This window comes from Hippocampus bargibanti, linkage group LG10 (assembly GCF_051943395.1).
Source record: "Hippocampus bargibanti isolate YZ-2025 linkage group LG10, ASM5194339v1, whole genome shotgun sequence".
Classification (NCBI taxonomy): domain Eukaryota; kingdom Metazoa; phylum Chordata; class Actinopteri; order Syngnathiformes; family Syngnathidae; genus Hippocampus; species Hippocampus bargibanti.
The window spans coordinates 8,480,407-8,501,657 of record NC_142743.1 but is presented as its reverse complement, the minus strand read 5'-3'; the positions used below and the strand labels follow the sequence as shown (position 1 = coordinate 8,501,657).

Here is a 21,251-nt window from a genome sequence, read left to right as displayed (position 1 = left end):
CTGGCATCAAAAATCGAATGTCATATCTCTAACAAATCAAGCCATTTGTACCTAAAGGCAACAGTGGATATGTTTCAATGAGAACCACAGAATATTGTGCTGATATTTGTGGCATGTGCTTGTCGCACTGCATGTTTTATTGCAAGCATAATACCCCAAACGCATCCAATCAAAAAAAAAAAAAAATATGTGTAGGGTATTTGGAATATGACATTTGGAATATTACAATTGTCACAAGTCCATTTGTCCACCAAAATGCAGCTGGTAAGTGGTCACATGAAAATTGGTACAGCATAAATAAGAAGACGTCGACTGCGTTTACATCAAGACAGTGGTCATTTACCCCATGGTCAACTTCCTGTAACACCTAAATGCGTCACTTTGTCATCAGTGGATTCACTCTTTCGACAGGAGGTAATCATTTCTTGATTATTTTGAAAAATAAAAAGAAGAACAATGGAGAGTATGCGTTCAGCTTGTCTCGTAACTCTTCCCTCTATACTACAAAAAGACTTGACGACATAAAAACGTAAATGGTCCGTGTGTCTGATACGAAGTACATACAAATGTAAGGCATCGGTAACAAGAGGCAGCAAGTCAAATCCTACGGATTTTGTCGTGGAAATAAGTTAGCCTATTTCCTTCAGCCTGTGCCTACAAAAGCCCACAGAAGTGGAAAATTTTACTTCAGTGTTACCCACATTCATTCACAGTGTTTTAACGCAACAATCATACGAGGAGGCGCATGGGAAACAAAACAATATTGCCGCGCCATTAGCAGATGTCCGAGACATAGTCAAAGTCCAGGAAGCTGTCCTGGTCCTTGCGTGTGAGAACGCGAGGCTCTCGTGGAGGCGTCAGAGCCGGCTGTTCCGTGGTAAACTCCTCGTCGAAGTTGCTGACGTCTTCCTTGTCACCAATGGAAGGGACAAAAGGAGGCAGCACCTTCCTCTGCAGCAGTGCATCCCAGTCTATGTTCTGACAAGAAAAGATATTTATTTGTTATGTGCTCCCAGATTAGCTTTAGTTGTCTCGCAGTGGAGAAATTTACATTTTACAGCAACAAAAACAAAATACAGGAGCTGCTGTAAAGGCAGCCACTCTCGCGTCGCCATTTTGAAGTATTTGACTTTTCTTATTAAAAAATATATAATAAATAAATAATGTGACAACACAAAAGACAGACAGTCAATCAATCCTAAGCACTTTCTGAACCCTCTTTGTTGTATGAAGCAGTTCTATATGAAAGAATAAAGCCTCCTTTTCACCAATGGATCAGGAACACCATGGTGAAATATGCACGTCTGCTACAAGCTAAGTTTTGAAAGCAAACACGAAGCTGTAGCACCCATTGTCTAAAAGAGATTGTCTCACATCCCCTGTCCCACGTAAATCCGCTTCAATTCTAAGCAGCGGCAGTTCCACATACGCATCGGCGCTCTGCGCTGACGCTCCTGTCTTCTCATTGCGGGCTCTTCAAGCCATGCATCCATCCAGCTGCAAACTGGAATTTTCATTATGTCGTTTTGTCCCTATGTTGTTTCGAAGAAGTGTCATTTAAAGGACAACTGACATCACTTTTTTTTCCCTGACATCAGAAAAAACGTTTTATTACATCTAAAATACCCAAAACACGCAGTATGATATTTTTAGTCAAATGCAAAACACCAATAAAAATGACTTAAAGTGTGCTGAAACTGCCAAAAATTGAAAGCGGAAGTGGCCAGTTTCAGAAGGTCCCGCCCCCTTATTCGTGGTGTCACTCCAAGACGTCTTGCCTTGCTCGAGAATAAAAACAATGGCTTCAGATTCGGGAAACATACTTTCTTGTTATTCATCCAATTATAAATATGATTCAAATAGTTCTAAAGAGGAAAGCACACATGTTTGCATTCGATTAAAGAATTTATTCCGTGACATTTTGAGGTATCTGGGGGCGGGAAATGTCGCACCCAAAACAGGCAGAAGATGGTGACAAAGCGCCGTGTGGAATTAATAATAATAAATGGGCTCCAAATTTTTGTCACAACACACAAGGATTCACCATCGCGTTATTTATGTTTTCTCCTTCTAATTTCACCATCAACACGGATTAACACGAAGTTTTCAGACCAAACAAAGTACCGCAAAATGCATTGACGTGATGAAAGGACTGCTGCAATGTGTCCTTTCAAAGTCAGGGGCGTTCCTTCAGTGATGTAGGGTGAGGACTCGTCAGCAACTCAAAAACAAGACTTCCGGAATATTCAGCGCGAGTCTTAAAAAGTAAAATATAGCTATATGCGGTGGAATCTTTGTGAAATACGCTCAGTAGAAGTCATTTGAAGCCATTTTACAAATTATGGACACAACTTGTCCGGGGGCGTCGGTTGTCCTTTAAACATATCTCCATTAATACGAAAATGTCAAAATAGGGGGTCGAAGCCCCAAAGTGATGTTTTGACTTGTGTGTAACTCACATCACTCCGATTCTGATTTCACACTTGACACGTTCATATCTGTGTTCCATTGAGTGCTCGTGTCTACTGTTTATTCTTCTTCTTTTGGCTTTTCCCTTCAGGGGTCGCCACAGCGAATCAGTGGCCTCAATCTAACCCGGTTTTGTGCATCCTCATCTCTCACACCAGCTCCCTTCATGTCCTCTATGGCAACATTCATAAATCTCCTCTTTGGTCTTCCCCTCGGTCTCCTGCCTGGCAGTTCAAGGCTCAGCATCCTTCCGAAATAGTCACTCTCTCTCCTCTGGACATGTCCAAACCATCTCAGTCTGGCCTCTCTGACTTTCTCTCCAAAGTCTCTAATATGAGTTATCCTCTAATGTACTCATTCCTGATCCTATCTAACCTGGTCACTCAACACCTCAACATCTTCAGCTCTGCTACCTCCAGCTCTGCTTCCTGTCTTCTCTTCGTGTCAGCTGTTTTTATTTTCTAATTTTGCAAGCTCAAAATCAAAGTGAAATAAATATCTCACCCTGAAGAAAGCCTGTTTCTTCACCTCCTCTGCATCCTTCTCACCGGAGCCCAATCTCCTCTCTGGGTTCCTCCTTAACAGCTGTTCATGTTTCAGACATCCACAGAGACGGCATAAGGTGTCATGAGTGTGAGTGGATTTGGACACATTTATTAATTTGTGTGTGTGAGGGGGGGGGCTTCCTCACCCGTCTCATGATACCAATAGCTTCGGTTGAGAGGAATCGCGGGTAGCGGACTTCGTCATTGACAATGCTGTCAAACACCTCCTCTTCATCGTCTCCTGGGAACGGTGACTATAAAAAAACAGTGGAATGAGTTGGTTTGTATCATGACATCATGTAGGGAAAAAAAAAGGTTAAAAAATAAAGTGCGAGTGAAAATGTGATTCTCACCTCTCCCACCAACATCTCATAAATGAGGACCCCCAGGCCCCACCAATCTACTGCCCTGGTATAGGAGGTATCGGTAAGGACCTCAGGAGCTAAAAACTCTGGTGTCCCACAGAACGTGCTGGTGCGGTCCCCGTAACCCATGCCTAGGTGACAGAATGAAGCATCATGGAACTGTAATCCATATTCCCCCTCCCCCCATCTGCCGGGAATAAATCAATATTCACCTTCTTTACACAACCCAAAGTCAGCAATCTTTACGTAGCCGTCTGTGTCCAGCAGCAGGTTGTCCAGCTTCAAATCTCTACAACAGAACAAGCTTGCTGAATATCAGAATATTGTTGTTGTCATTCCAAAAAATGAAGTAAAATTTTATTATCTAATCAGTGCAAATCCAGTGCAATCCCAGTTTCTAATTTATCACGCTGAGTGAAACGCTTTTGGCAGAACATCGAATGTATTCAATTGCTTGAATCGGCATAAAAAAAAAACAAGAGCCAGATGAAGGCAGCATCAAATGACATTTAAACATCCTTACTTTGGATTGGATTGGATCGGATATGCCTTTATTAGTCTCACAGTGGAGAAATTTATTGGCTTTTCACTTTGTACCAAAGCAATGAAAAATGGCAGAGCTCGTGTTTTTACAGCATATCATCACATTTCTCACTATTTAAATTTGCTGTAGCATGTGCCATCGTTGTTCATTTCCCATAAAGAAAAAAATATTGAGCTTCCATCATGACTCTACATATGTTGATGTTTCATTGCAACTAAACAGTAAATGTTATTACCAATCTTCTGCTTTACACAAAACATTATCAATTTGTTTTAGTATTTTCTATCATTAATGTACAAATTGTAAAACAAAGCTAAAATAGCTGGCTACCTAGCTAGCTAGCTATTTGATGTATATTAGCTATCTAGCTAGCAGATAGCTAGGTATCTATCTTGTTATATATTAGCTATCTATCTAGCTCTCTATTCGCTAGCTAGCTAATGATAGCTACATAGCTATCATTCTATTAGCTAGCTAGCTAGCTTTCTATTAGCTAGCTAGCTAGCTTTCTATTAGATAGCTAGCTTTCTATTAGCTAGCTAGCTAGCTTTCTATCTATTCAACGTATCCGGGTTGAGTGAACGCTGGGGCGTGTGGCTGCTGCTGCTCACCCACAGAAAAAAAACTTATCATGTGACTGTAAAGTGACCTTGAGAGTTTTGAAAGGTGCTTATAAACGAAATGTATTATTATTATTATTATGACTGTATGAGTCTTTTTTTGTTCCACTCACCTGTACACAATCTTATGATCATGCAAAAACTGAAGTCCAAGAACCACACAAGCAGCATAAAACCTAAAAATTCAATAAAAGTATGTATGATTAGTTTCAAGCACTTTGGGCTTTGGGGGGATATGGTGGAATCCTCAGTACAGTGGTGCTTTGAGAAATGTAGCCACAAGGGGGCACAAGCCAGTGTCTTATTGTGCCGGTCCGAAGCCCGGATAAATACAGAGGGTTGTGTCAGGAAGGGCATCCGACGTAAATTTTTTTGCCAAAAGCGAATCAAACCTCTGAATCCCATACCGGATCGGTCGAGGCCCGGGTTAGCAACAGCCGCCATTGGTACTGTTGACCTTCAGGGTGCCAGTGGAAAATGGACTACTGTTGGTCGAAGAAGGAGAGGAGGGAGGTGTGCCCGGAGGAAAAGAGAGAAATGGAACGCCAAGAACTAAGAGTAGAAACTTTGAATGTAGGAACAATGACAGGTAAAGGTAGAGATCTAGTTGACATGATGCAGAGAAGGAAGGTAGACATAGTGTGTGTCCAGGAGACCAGGTGGAAAGGGAGCAAGGCTAGAAGCTTAGGGTCAGGATTTAAGTTGTTCTTTTATGGTGAAGACAGAAAGAGAAATGGAGTTGGGGTTATCTTAAAAGAGGAGTCTCTTAGGAATGTCTTAGAAGTAAAAAGAGTATCAGACACAATGATGAGTCTGAAGCTAGAAATTGAAGGCATCACAATGTTGTTTGTGGGTATGCCCCACAAGTAGGATGTGAGCTGACGGAGAAGGAGAAATTTTGGTTGGACTTTGATGAAGTCATACAGAACATCCCGAGAAGTGAGAGGGTTGTAATTGGTGGAGACTTCAATGGACATGTTGGCGCAGGAAACAAAGATGATGAGGAGGTGATGGGCAGGTTTAGACTCCAGATGAGGAACGCTGAAGGACGGATGGTGGTTGACTTTGCTAAGAGAATGGAAATGGTTATTGTGTACTTTCTTGCAGAAGAGAGAGGAACATAGGGTGACGTATAAGAGTGGGGGCAGAAGTACACAGGTAGACTATATTTTGTGTCAACGGCGCCATCTAAAGGAAATCAGTTACTGCAAAGTAGTGGTTGGTGAGAGTGTAGCCAGACAGCATAGGTTGGTGGTGTGTAGGATGATGCTGGCAGTGAGGAAGATGAAGAAACCAAAGCCTGAAGTGAGGACAAAATGGTGGAAGTTGAAAAAGAAGAGTGTTGCATAACATTTAGGAAGGAGGTAAGACAAGCACTGGGTGGGCAAGAGGTCCTTCCAGATGACTGGCAAACTACAGCGAACATAATCAGAGACACAGGTCGGAAAGTACTTGGTGTATCGAGTGGGAGAAAGGTAGATAAGGCGACTTGGTGGTGGAACGGGAAGGTGCAGGAGTGTATACAGAGAAAGAGGTTAGCAAAGAAGAAGTGGGACAGTGAGAGGACGGGCGAGAGTAGACAGCAGTACAAGGAGATGCAGCGCATGGTTAAAGTAAAGGTGGCAAGGGCCAAACAAGAAGCCTATGATGACTTGTATGCTCGGCTGGACAGCAAAGAAGGCGAGACTGATCTTTACAGGCTGGCGAAACAGAGAGACAAAGATGGTAAGGACCTGCAGCAGGTTCGGGTGATTAAGGATAGAGATGGCAATGTATTAACAGGTGCCAGTAGTGTGATGGTAAGATGGAAAGAGTACTTTGAAAAATTGATGAATGAGGAAAATGAGAAAGAACAAAGAGTAGAAGACGTGACTGTTGTGGACCAAGACGTAGCAAGCATTAGCAAGGATGAAGTGAGGAGGGCGCTGAAGAGGATGAAGGGGGGAAGGGCACTCGGGCCTGATGATTTACCAATCGTGGTATGGAAGTGTCTTGGAGAGGTGGCGGTGGTGTTCTTGACTGGGTTATTCAACAAGATCTTAGATCAGGGGTGTCCAAAGTCGGTCCTCGAGGGCCGCCATCCTGCCTGTTTTCCAGCTCTCCCAGGAGCAACGCACCTGATTGAAATCATCAGGACCGTTTTGATGCTGCTTCAGATCTGGCCGATGAGCTGATCATTTGAATCAGGTGTGTTGCTCCTGGGAGAGCTGGAAAACAGGCAGGACAGCGGCCCTCGAGGACCGACTTTGGACACACCTGTCTTAGATGGTGAACAGATGCCTGAAGAATGGAGACGAAGTGTACTCGTGCCCATTTTTAAGAACAAAGGAGATGTGCAGAGTTGTACTAACTACAGAGGAATAAAGTTGATGAGCCATACAATGAAACTCTGAGAAAGAGTAGTTGAAGCAAATCTAACAGCAGAAGTGAACATTTGTGAGCAGCAGTATGGCTTCATGCCAAAAAAAGAGTACGACAGATGCAGTGTTTGCTTTAAGAATGCTGATAGAGAAGTACAGAGAAGGTCAGAAGGAATTGCATTGTGTCTTTGTAGATCTGGAGAAAGCGTACGACAGGGTGCCCAGAGAAGAGCTGTGGTATTGCATGAGGAAGTCTGGAGTAACAGAAAAGTATGTCAGAGGGGTGCAAGACATGTATCATGACTGTAAGACAGTTGTGAGGTGTGCTGTCGGTGTGACTGAGGAATTCAAGGTGGAGGTGGGACTCCACCAGGGGTCAGCTCTGAGCCCCTTCTTGTTTGCTGTGGTGATGGACAGGCTGACAGACGATGTTAGAAAAGAATCTCCTTGGACCATGATGTTTGCAGATGACATTGTGATCTGTAGCGAGAATGGGGAGCAGGTGGTGGAGAAACTAGAGATGTGGAGATATGCCCTGGAAAGGAGAGGAATGAAGATCAGTCGCAGCAAGACGGAATATATGTGTGTGAATGAGAGGGATCCAAGTGCAAGAGTGATGCTACAGGGGGAAGAGATGAAGAAGGTGGATGATTTTAAGTACTTGGGGTCAACTGTCCAGAGCAATGGAGAGTGTGGAAAAGAGGTGAAGAAGCGTGTCCAGGCAGTCTGGAGCGGCTGGAGAAAAATGTCAGGTGTGATGTGTGATAGAAGGGTTTCAGCTAGGATGAAAGGAAAAGTGTATAAAACGGTGGTCAGACCAGCCATGATGTTTGGACTGGAGACAGTGCCACTGAAGAAAAGACAGGAAGCAGAGCTGGAGGTAGCAGAGCTGAAGATGTTGAGGTTTTCTCTGGGAGTGACCAGGTTGGATAGGATCAGGAATGAGTACATGAGAAGGGCAACTCATATTAGAGGCTTTGGAGAGAAAGTCAGAGAGGCCAGACTGAGATGGTTTGGACATGTCCAGAGGAGAGAGAGTGACTATATCGGCAGAAGGATGCTGAGCCTTGAACTGCCAGGCAGGAGATCAAGAGGAAGATCGAAGAGGAGGTTTATGGATGTGGTCAAAGAGAACATGAAGGTAGCTGGTGTGAGAGAAGAGAATGCACAAAACCGGGTTAGATGGAGGACATTGATTCGCTGTGGCGAGCCCTGAAGGGAAAAGCCGAAAGGAAAAGGAGTGGTGCTTTGAGATACAAATTTGTAACTCAAAACATTGATCTCAAATCAGTTTTCCCTGTTGAAATGTATTTTTTGAGAGAAAAAAATAGTCCATATAATTGTCCTTCATATAACACAAGGAATTCTAACCATTAAATAGAGTCAATGTCATGTTTCCTTTTGTATAACTTTGACAGGCAGTAAATGATTGTGATGAGTGGCAATATTTAGTTACGTACACAGCTCGTGGCTCGGTGAAAACGTCGGTGTGGATGTGCATCATCAAGTCACCTCCCGCCGTGTACTCCATGACAAAACACACATGCTCTGGAGTCTGGAAGCATGCAAACAGGTTGACCAGGAATGGGTGCTGTGACATGTTGACCGCCTCGAAGATGCGCTTCTCACACATCAGGCTGGATCAGGAATCGTGAGGAAAATAAAAGGGAGGGAAAGAGAGAGAAAATATGACACAATACCGACTTCTAAATGGCACGAATGACAATTATTTTTCTCGGGAGTGCCTAACAGTGGAAATCTTTTATCTATGTGAATTGAATAACAAATAATAAGGCTACTACAATACTGTTAAGTGCTTAACTCATTCACTGCCAGACGATGTGCCAAGATGTGTCCACTCCAGTGCCAGGGTTTTGTAATATTCCCTCAAATTGCAGGACCCACAGAATATTGAGTTTTAGCACTACATAAATATTCAATTGAACGTAAGAAGCATTAGACTTTCTTCTTTCATCACAAAAAAAGAGTTAATTCCTAAATTATATGGGTCTGGAGCTATCCGAGCTTCAAATGGGGGCGCTGCACAAAATACAATAGAATACATACATATTGATTTATATAGCGCTGTAACAACAGCTGAAGCTGTCACAAAGGGTAATCCCCCCCCCCACGCAAGAATAACCAAAACAAATTTGGGAATGGCGCTCCACGTCATGCTTTTCAATTACCGAATAAATTCGGTAATGGCAGTGAATGAGTTAATACATAATAGGTTGACAAAAATATGAGTGCCATCCAAAATTGGGCAATATTGGATTAAGCAAGGACGCGTTCAACACACCTTTCAACTTCATCGCGTGCGATAATATCGCCTTTCTTCAAAGCTTTAATGGCAAACATGGTGCCCGTCTTTTTGTATTCCGACAACAGCACCTGGAAACCAGATGTATAAAATGTTTAATCCAACGCTTGTTGACAGTTGAGGCCCTCAAATTAGACATACCTTCCCAAAATGGCCTCGTCCCAACACGGCTATCAGCCTGAAGTCTTGGAGTGACAGAGGGCCTTTCCTCTGCTTACTGCTGACATAATGGATGGTTTGACAAGATGCTCATTTATATTCATTGCCAGAAATAACGCACAGAAATACATGTACATCGGGTGCTTCGTTACATGCCATGAGTACGTATACACTGGATCGTGGAGGTTTGTGCAGCAAATGAAGTAACCCGTCGGTGTATGTTACAAATGGCATGAGGTGGATGATGCATTCCGGCATGCAAAAGCCTGCAAAGTACCTGATGGCAGGGGTTCGGAGAGGGCACTCAGGGGTGATATCTGGAGGGGTAAAGGGCTCGATAATTGGCAGTCGGTCCTGGCAGGAAAACACGAGAGGGATGAAGGAGAAGATGACACGGGCGCACATAAAAACAATGTTGTGGTGTGCGACACACAAACACGGGCAGTTTTTCAGGGCATGAAGTAATTGTTAAAAAAAAAAAAATCAAAAACGTTTTGAACAATCTATCATATGACAGTCACACGTATGGACAACGAATAGTCTGTAATCAACATGCATGTTTTGGGGATGTAGGAGGCTAACCCACATGAGCATGGGGAGAACATGTATTGTATACTGTATGTATGTACATACATACATGTTTATGTTCATGTCATGTTTGTTTGTTAAGTAATTATGAGTGCCTTGCATGCTGGGTCCGAGAGGACAGTAATTTCATCTGTGCTGTATGTCATGCATATTAGCATATTTGACAATAAAGCTGACTTTGACTTTTGTACATATGTACATAGTGTACATATGTATGTACACTCATGTATTTTGTTTTTCTACTTTCATTCCTTTCATCACGTTGCTGCTGTGAAATGTAAATTTCTCCACTGTGAGACTAATAAAGGCAAATCCAATCCATGCAAACTCCACACAAGAGGACCCGATCTGATGTTTGCTACAACCATGGTGGTTAGCAAGTCACAGTGCCAGCGTTGTGGGTGTACATACAGACAGACAGACAGACAAGAAAAAAACAAAACCCGAACAAATTCAGGAATGACACTCTACGTCATATTTTCAATTCCACAATAAATTTGTGAATGGCAGTGAATGAGTTAATGTAAGTGGATTGAAATCTTCATTATTGTGTGAACCTAAGCACGTGCGCACACGCCCGCACACACACACACACACACACACACACACACACACACACACACACACACACACACACACACACACACACACACACACACACACACACACACACACACACACACACACGACTCCCACACAGCTCTCTCACCGGTGTGTGCATGTCCGCATCTCGTTTGTAATCGCCCCTTATCGGCGAGTCGCTATCCAGACTTAGCTTCTCCATGGAGATCTCCCTGAAAGCGTCAAACGAGGCACAAGGGAGAGCGATGCGCGGCATGTCAGCATCAGGAGACGCACACATGAACAGAAAGAAGACAAATGGGAGGTTTGACGTGGGGGGGCAGATGTTTCCAATGGAAAAAAATAGGGTTCGAGGGTTTCTGATGGATACATGATGTAGATGAGTGGCAGGCAGGCGCCAGTGCTGTGTGTCTCACCCAGAATTAAGCGGCAGGTTGTGTGCACTGGGACTGTAAGTTCCAGAGTTGTTGACAGTGGGAATGGCATTTCGGAGAAGTCTCACCCACGTCCCGATGTCGACGTTCATTTGACGAGCTCGAAGGAACGCCTTCCCTGGATATATAGACAAAGTACAAACCTCATTAATGAAGGCTCTTTCGAGTATCTGCAGGAATTTGGGAACTTGACTTTTAAAATAAAATTGGTAGATGTTGCACAAATGCACAGTGACACTGCATCAACTGTTGCGGCTTGGAATTGAAGCGGATTTACGTGGGACAGGAGATGTGAGAATCTCTTTTCGTCAATGGATGTTACAGGTTTGTGTTTGCTTTCAACATTTAACTTGTAGCAGACGTGCACATTTTACCATGACATCCCTATCCACTGGCGAAAAGGATGCTGTGATCCTCCCCTCTTTCATTTAGAACTGCTTCATGCAACAAAGAGGGTGCAGAAAGCGCTTAAGATTGAATGCCTGTGTCTTTTGTATTGTGTCACATTATTTGTTAGTTTTTGTTGTTGTTTTGTCTTCAAGATGGCGACACGAGAGTGGCTACCTTTCCAGCAGCTCCTGTGTTTTGTTTTTCTACTTCTTCCTTACCTTTCCTCTTACTTTCATCACTTTGCTGCTGTAAAATGTTACGTTTTCCCACTGTATGACTAATAAGGGTTAATCCAATCAGATCTCTTTCAAGACTATATGACAGTCGTTCTGATCAAATTAATTCCATTCTAAAAAAAAGCATTTGGATTTTTGTTTTATTTTAATGGACGCCAGAAGTAGTGATTAACACGTTTGCCTAAGACAACACATAATCACATTGTTAATTGCAATCTCTGTCGCAGTGACAATCATTACAAAACAGGCGCAATATTTTACACAAATCTTGTGTCAGACCCATTTTGATTATGCACGTGTAGCTAATGAAGCGTCCTCTGGGTGCCATGCCATCTTGAAGTCAAAACAACAACAACAAACAAACAACAAAAATATAAATAAAAAAAGAATATGACAACACAAAGACACAGATCTTAAGGACTTTCTGCACCCTCTTTGTTGTATGAAGTAGTTCTAGACCAAGGATGTCAAACTCATTTTTTGCAACGGGCCACATTGTAGTTACAACTTCCTCTTGGGGGCCGTTATGAATTTGGAGAAGTCATTAGAATTTTTAATCCCCTTCACATATTACATATAGAGCACACAACAAATTAATGAATAACTAGCTTTCAAATTTGAAGACAAAAATAATGACTGTTATTATGGTTTACATGGAATAATTTGAAATTTTGATTTTTGAAAAGTTTGATTTGCTTGCGCGGGCCAAATAAAATGATGTGGCGGGTCCTTAGCTTTGACACCTGCGTTCGAGACGAAAGAGGAGAGCTCAAAGTGTCCTTTTCACCAGTGGATAAGGAATGTCCATCGTGAAATGTGCACGTCTGCTACAAGCTAAATCCGATCCGCTGCATTAAACAAAAACACCGTCAATGAAAATTGATAACCACTAGAGGTTGCTATTAGCTAAATTGAATTGATTGCTGAATGATGAGCGTGTGGGGGACAGTGCAGAATGGATTCAATTCAAAGAGATGGCGATGTTCTCACCTTGCTGCTTTGAGAAGATCTTCTTTTGCCTTTGTAGGCGAGGGACTCTCTCAATAACTGGATTGAAGAATGTCACCTGGAAAGCAAGCGGAGACTGGCTTCATTTGTCATTACAGTAATCCCTCCTTTATCGCGGTTCTTGGGGACCAAGACCACCTGCGATAGTCAAAAATCTGCAAAGTAAAGTTTGGCACACCACCCCCACCCACTATCACGCCCCCACCGACCTCCCCGATGAATTTGTGTGCAATCGTTTATGAGTAACAGCATGATTAAAATTTGTCAACAGTATTTATACTTTTTATATGTGATACAAGGATTATAGCAGTAGACACATTTACTTAAATGTTTAATGATAAAACGTCATACAGTAAAGTCATTAACGTTCTTCAGCATTTACGCAGCTGTGACAGTGTAGACTGCATTAGCACCCAGCGATCTGCTGGCCAGCTGCTTTGCTCTTCTCACAGCCAATGCGTTTATGTTGAGAGACAAGTGCTGCTTTCTTTCCGAGACATGTGACCCTTCCCCCAGCCACACAAACACATTCACACACACTAAATGGCCAAATAAACACACCACTGATCTAGGCAACCACTTGATTAGACTGACCAAAGAGTAACCCACATGATAAGACGGGAAGGTGGGGTGCTGGGCGGGGCTGAGAAGATGCACAGCCAATCCACATGGCTGTAAATCATGGGATATCATGCTGTCAATCAAGCTACAGCCATGTATACAATACCTCTGAATCATTCATCATTTTTTTCTGACCTTTTTTTTCCTGGAAAAAAACATTCTGCAATATCAACTACAACAATCAAACTGAGAAGTAGCAAGGAGCAAGGAATAACTGTATTTTGATGACTCACACGACATGTCATTTGTTAATCATTCAAATTCGGCAGGTTCATTTCTAACAAACACCCCACTGTCTGGTGTGTACAATTTTAGAAGACATTTTATTTGTACTTCACAGGAACGTTTCGGTTGCAGTGCATTTATCATGAATGTGTTTGTACCTCAGCTAACAGCAGGCCCTGAGGCTCCAGCTCCAGCTGAACTCTGTGCTTCTGGTTGTCCAGGAATTCTTCCAGCTTCAGGTATTTCACAGCACATAGTGAGCGATAGTCCTTCCAGTACACCGCAATCTCCATCTCCCTCGACTATAACATGTAGGGAAAATACATGCAGTTTTTATTCAATAAACATGATAACTTGGGCCTAAACTTGGAATGTGCCGACTTTAGCTTGTATTAAAATAGCCCAACTTTATGCTGATCTCATTTTTTAAAACATCATTACAATGTAAGGCAACAATAAAGACATTAAATTATCCTAATCTGCAGATCTTTTTGCTGATTTTTCTCTCTGTAATAAAGTTAAATACAGTAAAGTCTCGTTATATCGATATTCAAGGGAGTCCGAAAAAATATCGCTATAACCGGGACTATCGATATATCCGACCCTGTTTACATGTAATTTTCTCCGTGCGTGTATAGAAATAGTATCGATATAACCGGGACTATCGACATATCCGATATCGATATAACGAGACTTTACTGTATGAAAAAAAACCAAAGTACAGTAAACATCGATTAAACATGACCTGCCTGTAATTCATATCTTTGTTGCAGTAAGTTTAAAAACAAAACATTTATTTATTAATTGTTTTTTTTTCAGTCTCCAATAATAAATGTGTTTAAATATGCTGAAGTATAAATTGGAAATTGACTGACCCTCTCCAGTTCCACAGTGAAGGTCTGGTCCCACGCTTGCTCCCCGACAGTCTTCCAAGCTGTCTGTCCCACCACTGTGTTATCCAGCTTGAGAACGGCACTCACCTCGGCTGCACGTAGACATAGAGTGTATTTAGTATACAGGCTACACCAAAAGCTGACGCGGCCAAGCATTCGGCACATTTCATATATTCAGAATTGTAATTTTTTGGGGGGTCTCTTGATTTATGCTATTGAGTTTAAGATCCCACAAAACCTGGAAGACTCAAAAAAAACTTCATGTCAATCTGTTGGATATATTGCGCCTTTAAAAATAAAATATTTATCTATTTATGTATTTATTTATTTATCCACATATTTATGTATGTATTTATCTTTATTCATTTATTCATGTATTTATTTATTGATTGATTGATTAATTAATTTATTTATTTATATATTTATTTATTCATCATTTATTCATTCATTCATCATTCATTCATTCGTTTATCCATGTATGTATGTATGTATGTATGTATGTATGTATGTATGTATTTGTTTATTTATTTTTTTATGTGATCAAAGTGGCTGTGTAAAGAAAAGGTGTCGAGTAATTTCTCATGTCAGAACTCTGACACCTAATTTGAGGATTTCCCATCTTGCGATCATAGACTCAATCTTAAAGTTGCCCACTTGCAACATCTGATAGGAGTGAATTTAATGCCTTTTGGCGTGTGCTTCCATTCGATGTGTAGGTAGAAGGCTATTTTTTTCATTCATTATATTATCACATTTGAGAGAGAGAGAGAGAGAGAGAGAGAGAGAGAGAGAGAGAGAGAGACAGAGAGAGAGAGAGAGAGAGAGAGAGAGACAGAGACAGAGAGAGAGAGAGAGAGAGAGAGAGAGAGAGAGAGAGAGAGAGAGAGATTAAAATACCTATTGTGACATTTTGGATTGGGGGCGTGCTTTGAAAATTTCGATTTATATGTATGTTGCCTTAACAAAGTTCAGAAATCACATCGCCAAGAGATACAAAGTTACTTTTATATTGTACTTACAAGAGAGCTCCTCTGTCTTACTCGGCGTCTTTCCGCTGACTGAACCACTCCGGCCGTACAGTCCCTTGTTGGCTCTCATGAAGGACCGTGTATCTCCAGGGCTGTAACAGGGTAACATGACAGCGGTTCCCTTGTTGCGCCCTGGGACCAACTCCAACAACCCAACGCATCCAAGTAGCTGCACCTGCAAGGTTCCTGCACACACAATTGAATCAATTTCAAAATAAAATCTCGTGACTTGTGGGTGGTAGTGAATCTTGTTTCTGGTCTCATACCTGTGAGAGGCGACGGTTTGTTGAGAGTGCTGTACTGGTTGTGTATGTAGGGAGCGCCATGGCGAGAGCTGAAGGCCGGTGAAGAAGACAGCACCATCTCCTCTTTGATGACGTTGGCCTTGGGGTGGTCCTCAGGCAGTTCGGCCAGACGGTGATCAAGAGAATCCCTCAGCAGGTCCAAGCGCTGAGAGGCCTCGCTCAATCGAGACTGTGCCTGTGTACAGAATAGATGCACGGCAAAATGTTAACTCATACACTGCCATCCATCCATTATTCGTACCGCTTATTCCTCATTAGGGTCGCGGGGGGTGCTGGAGCCTATCCCAGCTCTCTTCGGGCACGAGGTGGGGGACACCCTGAATTGGTTGCCAGTCAATCGCAGGGCACACATAGACAAACAACAATCACTCTCACACTCACACCTCGGGACAATTTGGAGTGTTCAGTCTCCCTGCCATGCATGTTTTTGGAATGTGGGAGGAAAGCAGAGGACCCGGAGAAAACCCACGCGGGCCCGGGGAGAACATGCAAACTCCACACAGGGAGGCCGGAGCGGCTCTGTGAAGCCGGCGTGCTAACCACTCGACTACCGGGCCGCCCATTCATTGCCATTTCCGAATTTATTCGGGAATTGAACATATGACGTGGGGCGCAATTCCCGAATTCGTTTGGGTTTTGGTTTTTCTTGTGGTGGGCGCGGGGGGGGGGGTGATAAAGCGCTAGTCAGACCTCCGGCAATGTTTTTCCCTCCCACGAGGGGGTAGCATTTGCCTTTTGTACAGCCACCCTCATTTCAAGCTCAGATAACTCCAGAATCAACTTAGGAATTAACTCTTTTTTTTCTGATGAAAGAAGAGAGTGTAATGTTTCTTGCACTGCATTGAATGTTTATGTAGTCCTAAAACTCAATATTCTGTGGGTCCTGCAATTTGAGGGAAAATGACAAAAACCCTGGCACTGGAGTGGACACATTTTTGCACATCGTCCACGAGTGAATGAGTTAAGAACCACCGTACCACATATTGGTGGGAATGTTCTCCTTTTATCTAATCGGTCAAAACAATTACACCATAGTCATCATTAATCAACTATTAACGCACAAGCAAAGTCAATGTGTCTGAAAGTCAGTTACACTTGAAAAAATAGAACAATCGGTAACTGAAAGGTGCCTTAACTCTGCTTTTAGAAACACAAAGGCATCAATTACCTCTGAAAGAGCTTTTTTGTCATGAACCTTGCTGGCCCCGAGGAGCCTCAGCACATTTTTGGCCCCCTCAGCAACAGCATGTTCCACCCTGTAGTGATGCCTCAGCTCTTCGATGCGAAGCTCCACCCCACACATGTCGTGGTTACCTACAGTGACATCAGAGATATCTTGTTACATCCTCTCATCAAAGTTCATGCTGAGGCAAAAAGCATCCTGGTTTGCTTGTTTGGTCATAGTTTTAATGAGAAGCATTCACCCGGAGGTATGCTAAGCGGTGATAAAATCAAGTACAAGTGTCAAAGACAAGGAAGAGATCGATGAAAAGGTTTCTTCAGCAGTCATCTGTACTTTTTTGAAGGTGTCGGACGTTTCGGTCTTCATCCAAAAAGCTTCGTCAGCAAACTAACTTTTGCTGGTAGCTCTGGCACTACACATATATCTCTAATGTCCAGAGGTGGCGGTGCCAGACCTCTGCTTTGATAGGTCCCTGCTTTAAGGTTGGGGGGAGCAGAGGACTATTCCCTGAAGCTAATCTATTTGCTATTTGCTTTATAAGCTAGTATCTATTTCTATGTTAACCATGTATTTATTTATATATTTTACTCCATCTATCCATCCATATTTATTTTACTATTTATTTTTTCCATCTATCATATTATTCTATTATGTATTTAGTTATTACACTATTTACAGTAAAGTCTCGTTATATCGATATTCAAGGGAGTCCGAAAAAATATGGATATAACCGGGACTATCGATATATCCGACCCTGTTTGCATGTAATTTTCTCCGCACGTGCATAGAAATAGTATCGATATAACTGGGACTATCGATATATCCGATATCGATATAACGAGACTTTACTGTATTTAGTTATTTTACCATTTATTTAATCATTTTACCATTTATTTATTTATTATTGTACTATGTATTTATTTATCTATTTTACCATTTATTCATTTATCTATTTTACCATTTATTTTATTCTTGTATTTATCACTTCAAGATGGCGCCTCGAGAGTAGCTGTCTTTCCAGCAGCTCCTGTATGTTGTTTTTCTACTTCTTTCTTTCATTTCCACTTCCTTTCATAACTTTGCTGCTGTGTTACTTCCGGGTAGAGTGAACGCTGGCGCGAATGACTGCCGCTGCTCACCCCCACACAAAAAAAGTTCTTATCCCGTGACTGTAAAGTGTCCTTGAGAGTTTTGAAAGGCGTTTAGAAATTAAATGTATTATTATTATTATCTGATTATGTCTTTTGTCATGACTGATTATGTTCCATGACTGGCCATGATTTCCCCCATTCGCCCTAGTATCACCTCATCAGCGATCAATCTATTAACAGCATATTTGTCATCCTCCATAACGTTCACATCTTTCAAGGGATATTTTTCTCTTGTAGGCCAGATTTTAATAATATACAGTCAAACATCGGTTTTCGAACTTCTCGGTTTTCAAATGAATATTCCAGGATTTTATGCCGATATATGACAGAAATTCAGTTCTTAACCAAACTGAGCGCACCTGAATGCGCCACTTGACTACCCTCCACTTCCTTATACATAATTCCCTTATAGGTCATCTTGTGTCGTGCCTTCCTTATTGTGACCGACGCATTTGTTTTGTTGAATTAAGTTGTTTTTTTTTTTTTAACGAAAAAGCAGATGCGTTTGTCTGAGATCTCCGCAAATTGGATTTATTTTCGTGTGGCTTTCCATTTTGAGTGGACGTTGTTTGTATTGTTCAATCACGACTTGTTATCATTGTGTAGCGTTACATTGGGACCAGACATTTTAAAGGCAGCCATGTTTGGTGTGATGCTTCACCGTGTCGCGTCCATTCTTACCAGACGGATTTGTATTGTTCAATAATTTTTTTTGAATGAAGCAGATTCGTTTGGTGAGAACGTTGTAATATTTTTGCATCGTGGAACAGCCCCTAACCACTGCACCATAGAAAGCAAACGAAAATGGGAAAAGTGATGAAGAAAAGAGGAAAATAGCAGCATGCAAAACTAAAGAATTAAGAACGATTTAAACTTGAAATGCGAGTCAGGTGTGCATGTGTTTTTGTTCGTTAGGGAGTTTGGGATGCCTAAATCAACCATCAGCTGCATCCTAAAAAAGAATGACAATAGAAAGTCAGTGATGGGGCTAAAGGATATCCCATGTTTAGCAAACAAAGGCCACAAATATATGAAGCGGAGAAACTTTTGCTTATTTTCATCAATGAGAAGCAGGCAGGCAGAAGACAGTCTGAGCGGAGATACGATTTGCGTGAAAAAAAATGCAGAAAGATTTGGGGAAAAAAAAAGATCCTCGTATTGGTCCTGAGGAGTATGATTTTAAAGCAGGGGGGGGCAAATGTTTTGACTCGCGGGCCACAATGGGTTCTAAAATTTGACAGAGGGGTCAGGCCAGGAGCATTTGGAGGGAGTGTTTGGACCGGATATACTACAGCATTAAATGTAGTGTGTGCAAACCTTATAGCACAGTGAGAATACTACAACCCAATTTATTAACTGTCTTTCAAATGTGAAAAATAGCCATTATCAGTTAATAAATTTGTCTCAAGGAATATGCAAGTGATGGCATTTACATACTATTTTGCAGATACTGGGAGGAAGAAATGTAAATAGATTAAAATAACATATGCACTGTGATTTATCAAGATTGTGTCTGTTTTTAATAAGTTTTAATCAAAGGTGCAAAGTTAAAGAAATCAACATTTATTGAAAAATGGAATCATGGAACATTCAAAACATATTATTACACAACAAAATACTCAAGCTCAATAATATCTACTTGTGTTAAACTCCGCAAAATCATGTATGGATTGTCCTGACCGCGCGCTCTGCAAACTCGCCACGGACACCCTCGCCTTCACGCGCAACCAGTACATGTGTATCGTTACCAAGCACACAGACACATGGGCTGCATTAAATATCCTACCTGCAGCTGAAATTTGCATACTCTGCAAGGCAGCCAATCAGAAGCCTGCTTTTTTTCTTCCGGACTTTCCCTAGCGTTACAAGGTCGTGCATTTGCACATAATTTTCCAAAGTCGATGCACAGAACCTCAGCCCCAGAAGAAAGATTCAAAAGAAGCTAATACAATTTATGACGCTACAACACGTAAACGTACATTATACCGTGACTGTAAAGTGTACTTGAGAGCTTTGAAAGCCGCTTAGTCGCTTGTAGCAGACTACGCAACACAAACATTGCATTGCGGACAAAAGACAACTGGAGCAAAATCTACAGCAAGGAATATTTATCATAAATTAAGCAAGGGAGCATTTGTGGTAGGTACATCCTTAATTAAAAAAAAATATACATACTTTGCAAAAATTGTTTTTTTTTTTGCGATTAGTCATCTAATTGTGTTTCAAGTTGTGAATAATGGTCCAGGCAACTTTATGGGTGTTTTTTTGCGATTAGTCGTCTTATTGTGTTATAAGTTGTGAAAAATGGGGCAGGCAACATTATGGTCAGGCAACTTTTCAGCGTTGTCTGCCCTTGTGTCCGCTAACCTTTTGTCATGCGTTTCAGACACTGTTTTACTATAATTTGGACAAGTTCGGCGGGCCGGATTAAAAAGCCTAACGGGCCGTATCTGGCCCGCGGGCCGTAGTTTGCCCATTAGGTTTTTAAGCAATTAGAGGATGGTTTGAAAAGTTAGTGTGCCCTGTTATTGGCGCGCAACTGGCCCAGGATGTACCTCACCTACCACTCAAAGTCAGCTAGGAGAAGGGCCAAACATGTCCCATGACAGAGAGTGAGAGCGACAGAGACAGAAAGAGAAAGAGAGAGACAGAGAGCGAGACAAAGAGAGACAGCGTGAGACAAAGAGAGAAAAATATGTTTTTATGTTTCAATGTTAATGTTTGTTAAAATTGGTATAAAAATACAACATATTAGTTTGTTTTTATAGTATTTTACAAATGACCTGCTCTTTTGTTACATGTGTACAGTTTATGCTGTGAAATAGTTAAAAAATGCTTTTAAAAAGTTGTTTTCTAGACTTGCAACAAAAACATTTTTACATTGATTATATGGGAAGTGCAGATTATGTTTTCAAACAGGTTTCTGGAACGGATTATAGTCGAAGCAATCACTGCGTGAGCAAAAGGAGTCATTTAGACACAGCGGTCATCCTCTTCACAGTGACAGGGCTTCTCAAGACTAGGTAACACGCTTCATGAAGCAGATAAGGGACAATGGGGGGAGTGGAAGAAAAGGAGGTAGAAGACTGAAAGGGATAAGACATACAAGAAGGAGTTATTGACTTTGTTCAGCTGTTGAACGTGGATTTGTGAGCGGTTCAAAATTTCGTACGAGTGATAAGGTTGGGGGGGGCTTCGCGGGTTAACAAGAGCAGTGGGAGT

The 21,251-nt window shown here is 41.8% G+C and overlaps 1 protein-coding gene across 4 annotated transcripts in view; it reads right to left on the bottom strand.

Moving 5' to 3' along the window:
• Positions 1 to 83: 83 nt before the first annotated feature.
• The window catches only part of pkn1a (protein kinase N1a), a 53,736-nt gene continuing 32,568 nt past the window's right edge, over positions 84 to 21,251 (bottom strand). For 3 of the 4 annotated variants that reach the window (XM_089005538.1, XM_089005541.1, XM_089005540.1), the window contains 18 exons: positions 16,864 to 17,009; positions 15,657 to 15,870; positions 15,382 to 15,576; positions 14,345 to 14,454; positions 13,628 to 13,771; positions 12,606 to 12,681; positions 10,972 to 11,107; positions 10,683 to 10,767; positions 9,663 to 9,739; positions 9,368 to 9,446; positions 9,206 to 9,297; positions 8,364 to 8,540; positions 4,657 to 4,719; positions 3,592 to 3,668; positions 3,368 to 3,510; positions 3,161 to 3,268; positions 2,974 to 3,054; positions 84 to 978 (listed from right to left, as the gene is read on the bottom strand). In XM_089005538.1, coding sequence (XP_088861664.1) covers positions 775 to 978; positions 2,974 to 3,054; positions 3,161 to 3,268; positions 3,368 to 3,510; positions 3,592 to 3,668; positions 4,657 to 4,719; positions 8,364 to 8,540; positions 9,206 to 9,297; positions 9,368 to 9,446; positions 9,663 to 9,739; positions 10,683 to 10,767; positions 10,972 to 11,107; positions 12,606 to 12,681; positions 13,628 to 13,771; positions 14,345 to 14,454; positions 15,382 to 15,576; positions 15,657 to 15,870; positions 16,864 to 17,009 — 2,207 coding nt within the window. In that variant the 3' untranslated portion in view covers positions 84 to 774. The remainder of the gene's footprint in view (positions 979 to 2,973; positions 3,055 to 3,160; positions 3,269 to 3,367; positions 3,511 to 3,591; positions 3,669 to 4,656; positions 4,720 to 8,363; positions 8,541 to 9,205; positions 9,298 to 9,367; positions 9,447 to 9,662; positions 9,740 to 10,682; positions 10,768 to 10,971; positions 11,108 to 12,605; positions 12,682 to 13,627; positions 13,772 to 14,344; positions 14,455 to 15,381; positions 15,577 to 15,656; positions 15,871 to 16,863; positions 17,010 to 21,251) is intronic. The other variant, XM_089005539.1, reaches the window with a different exon arrangement.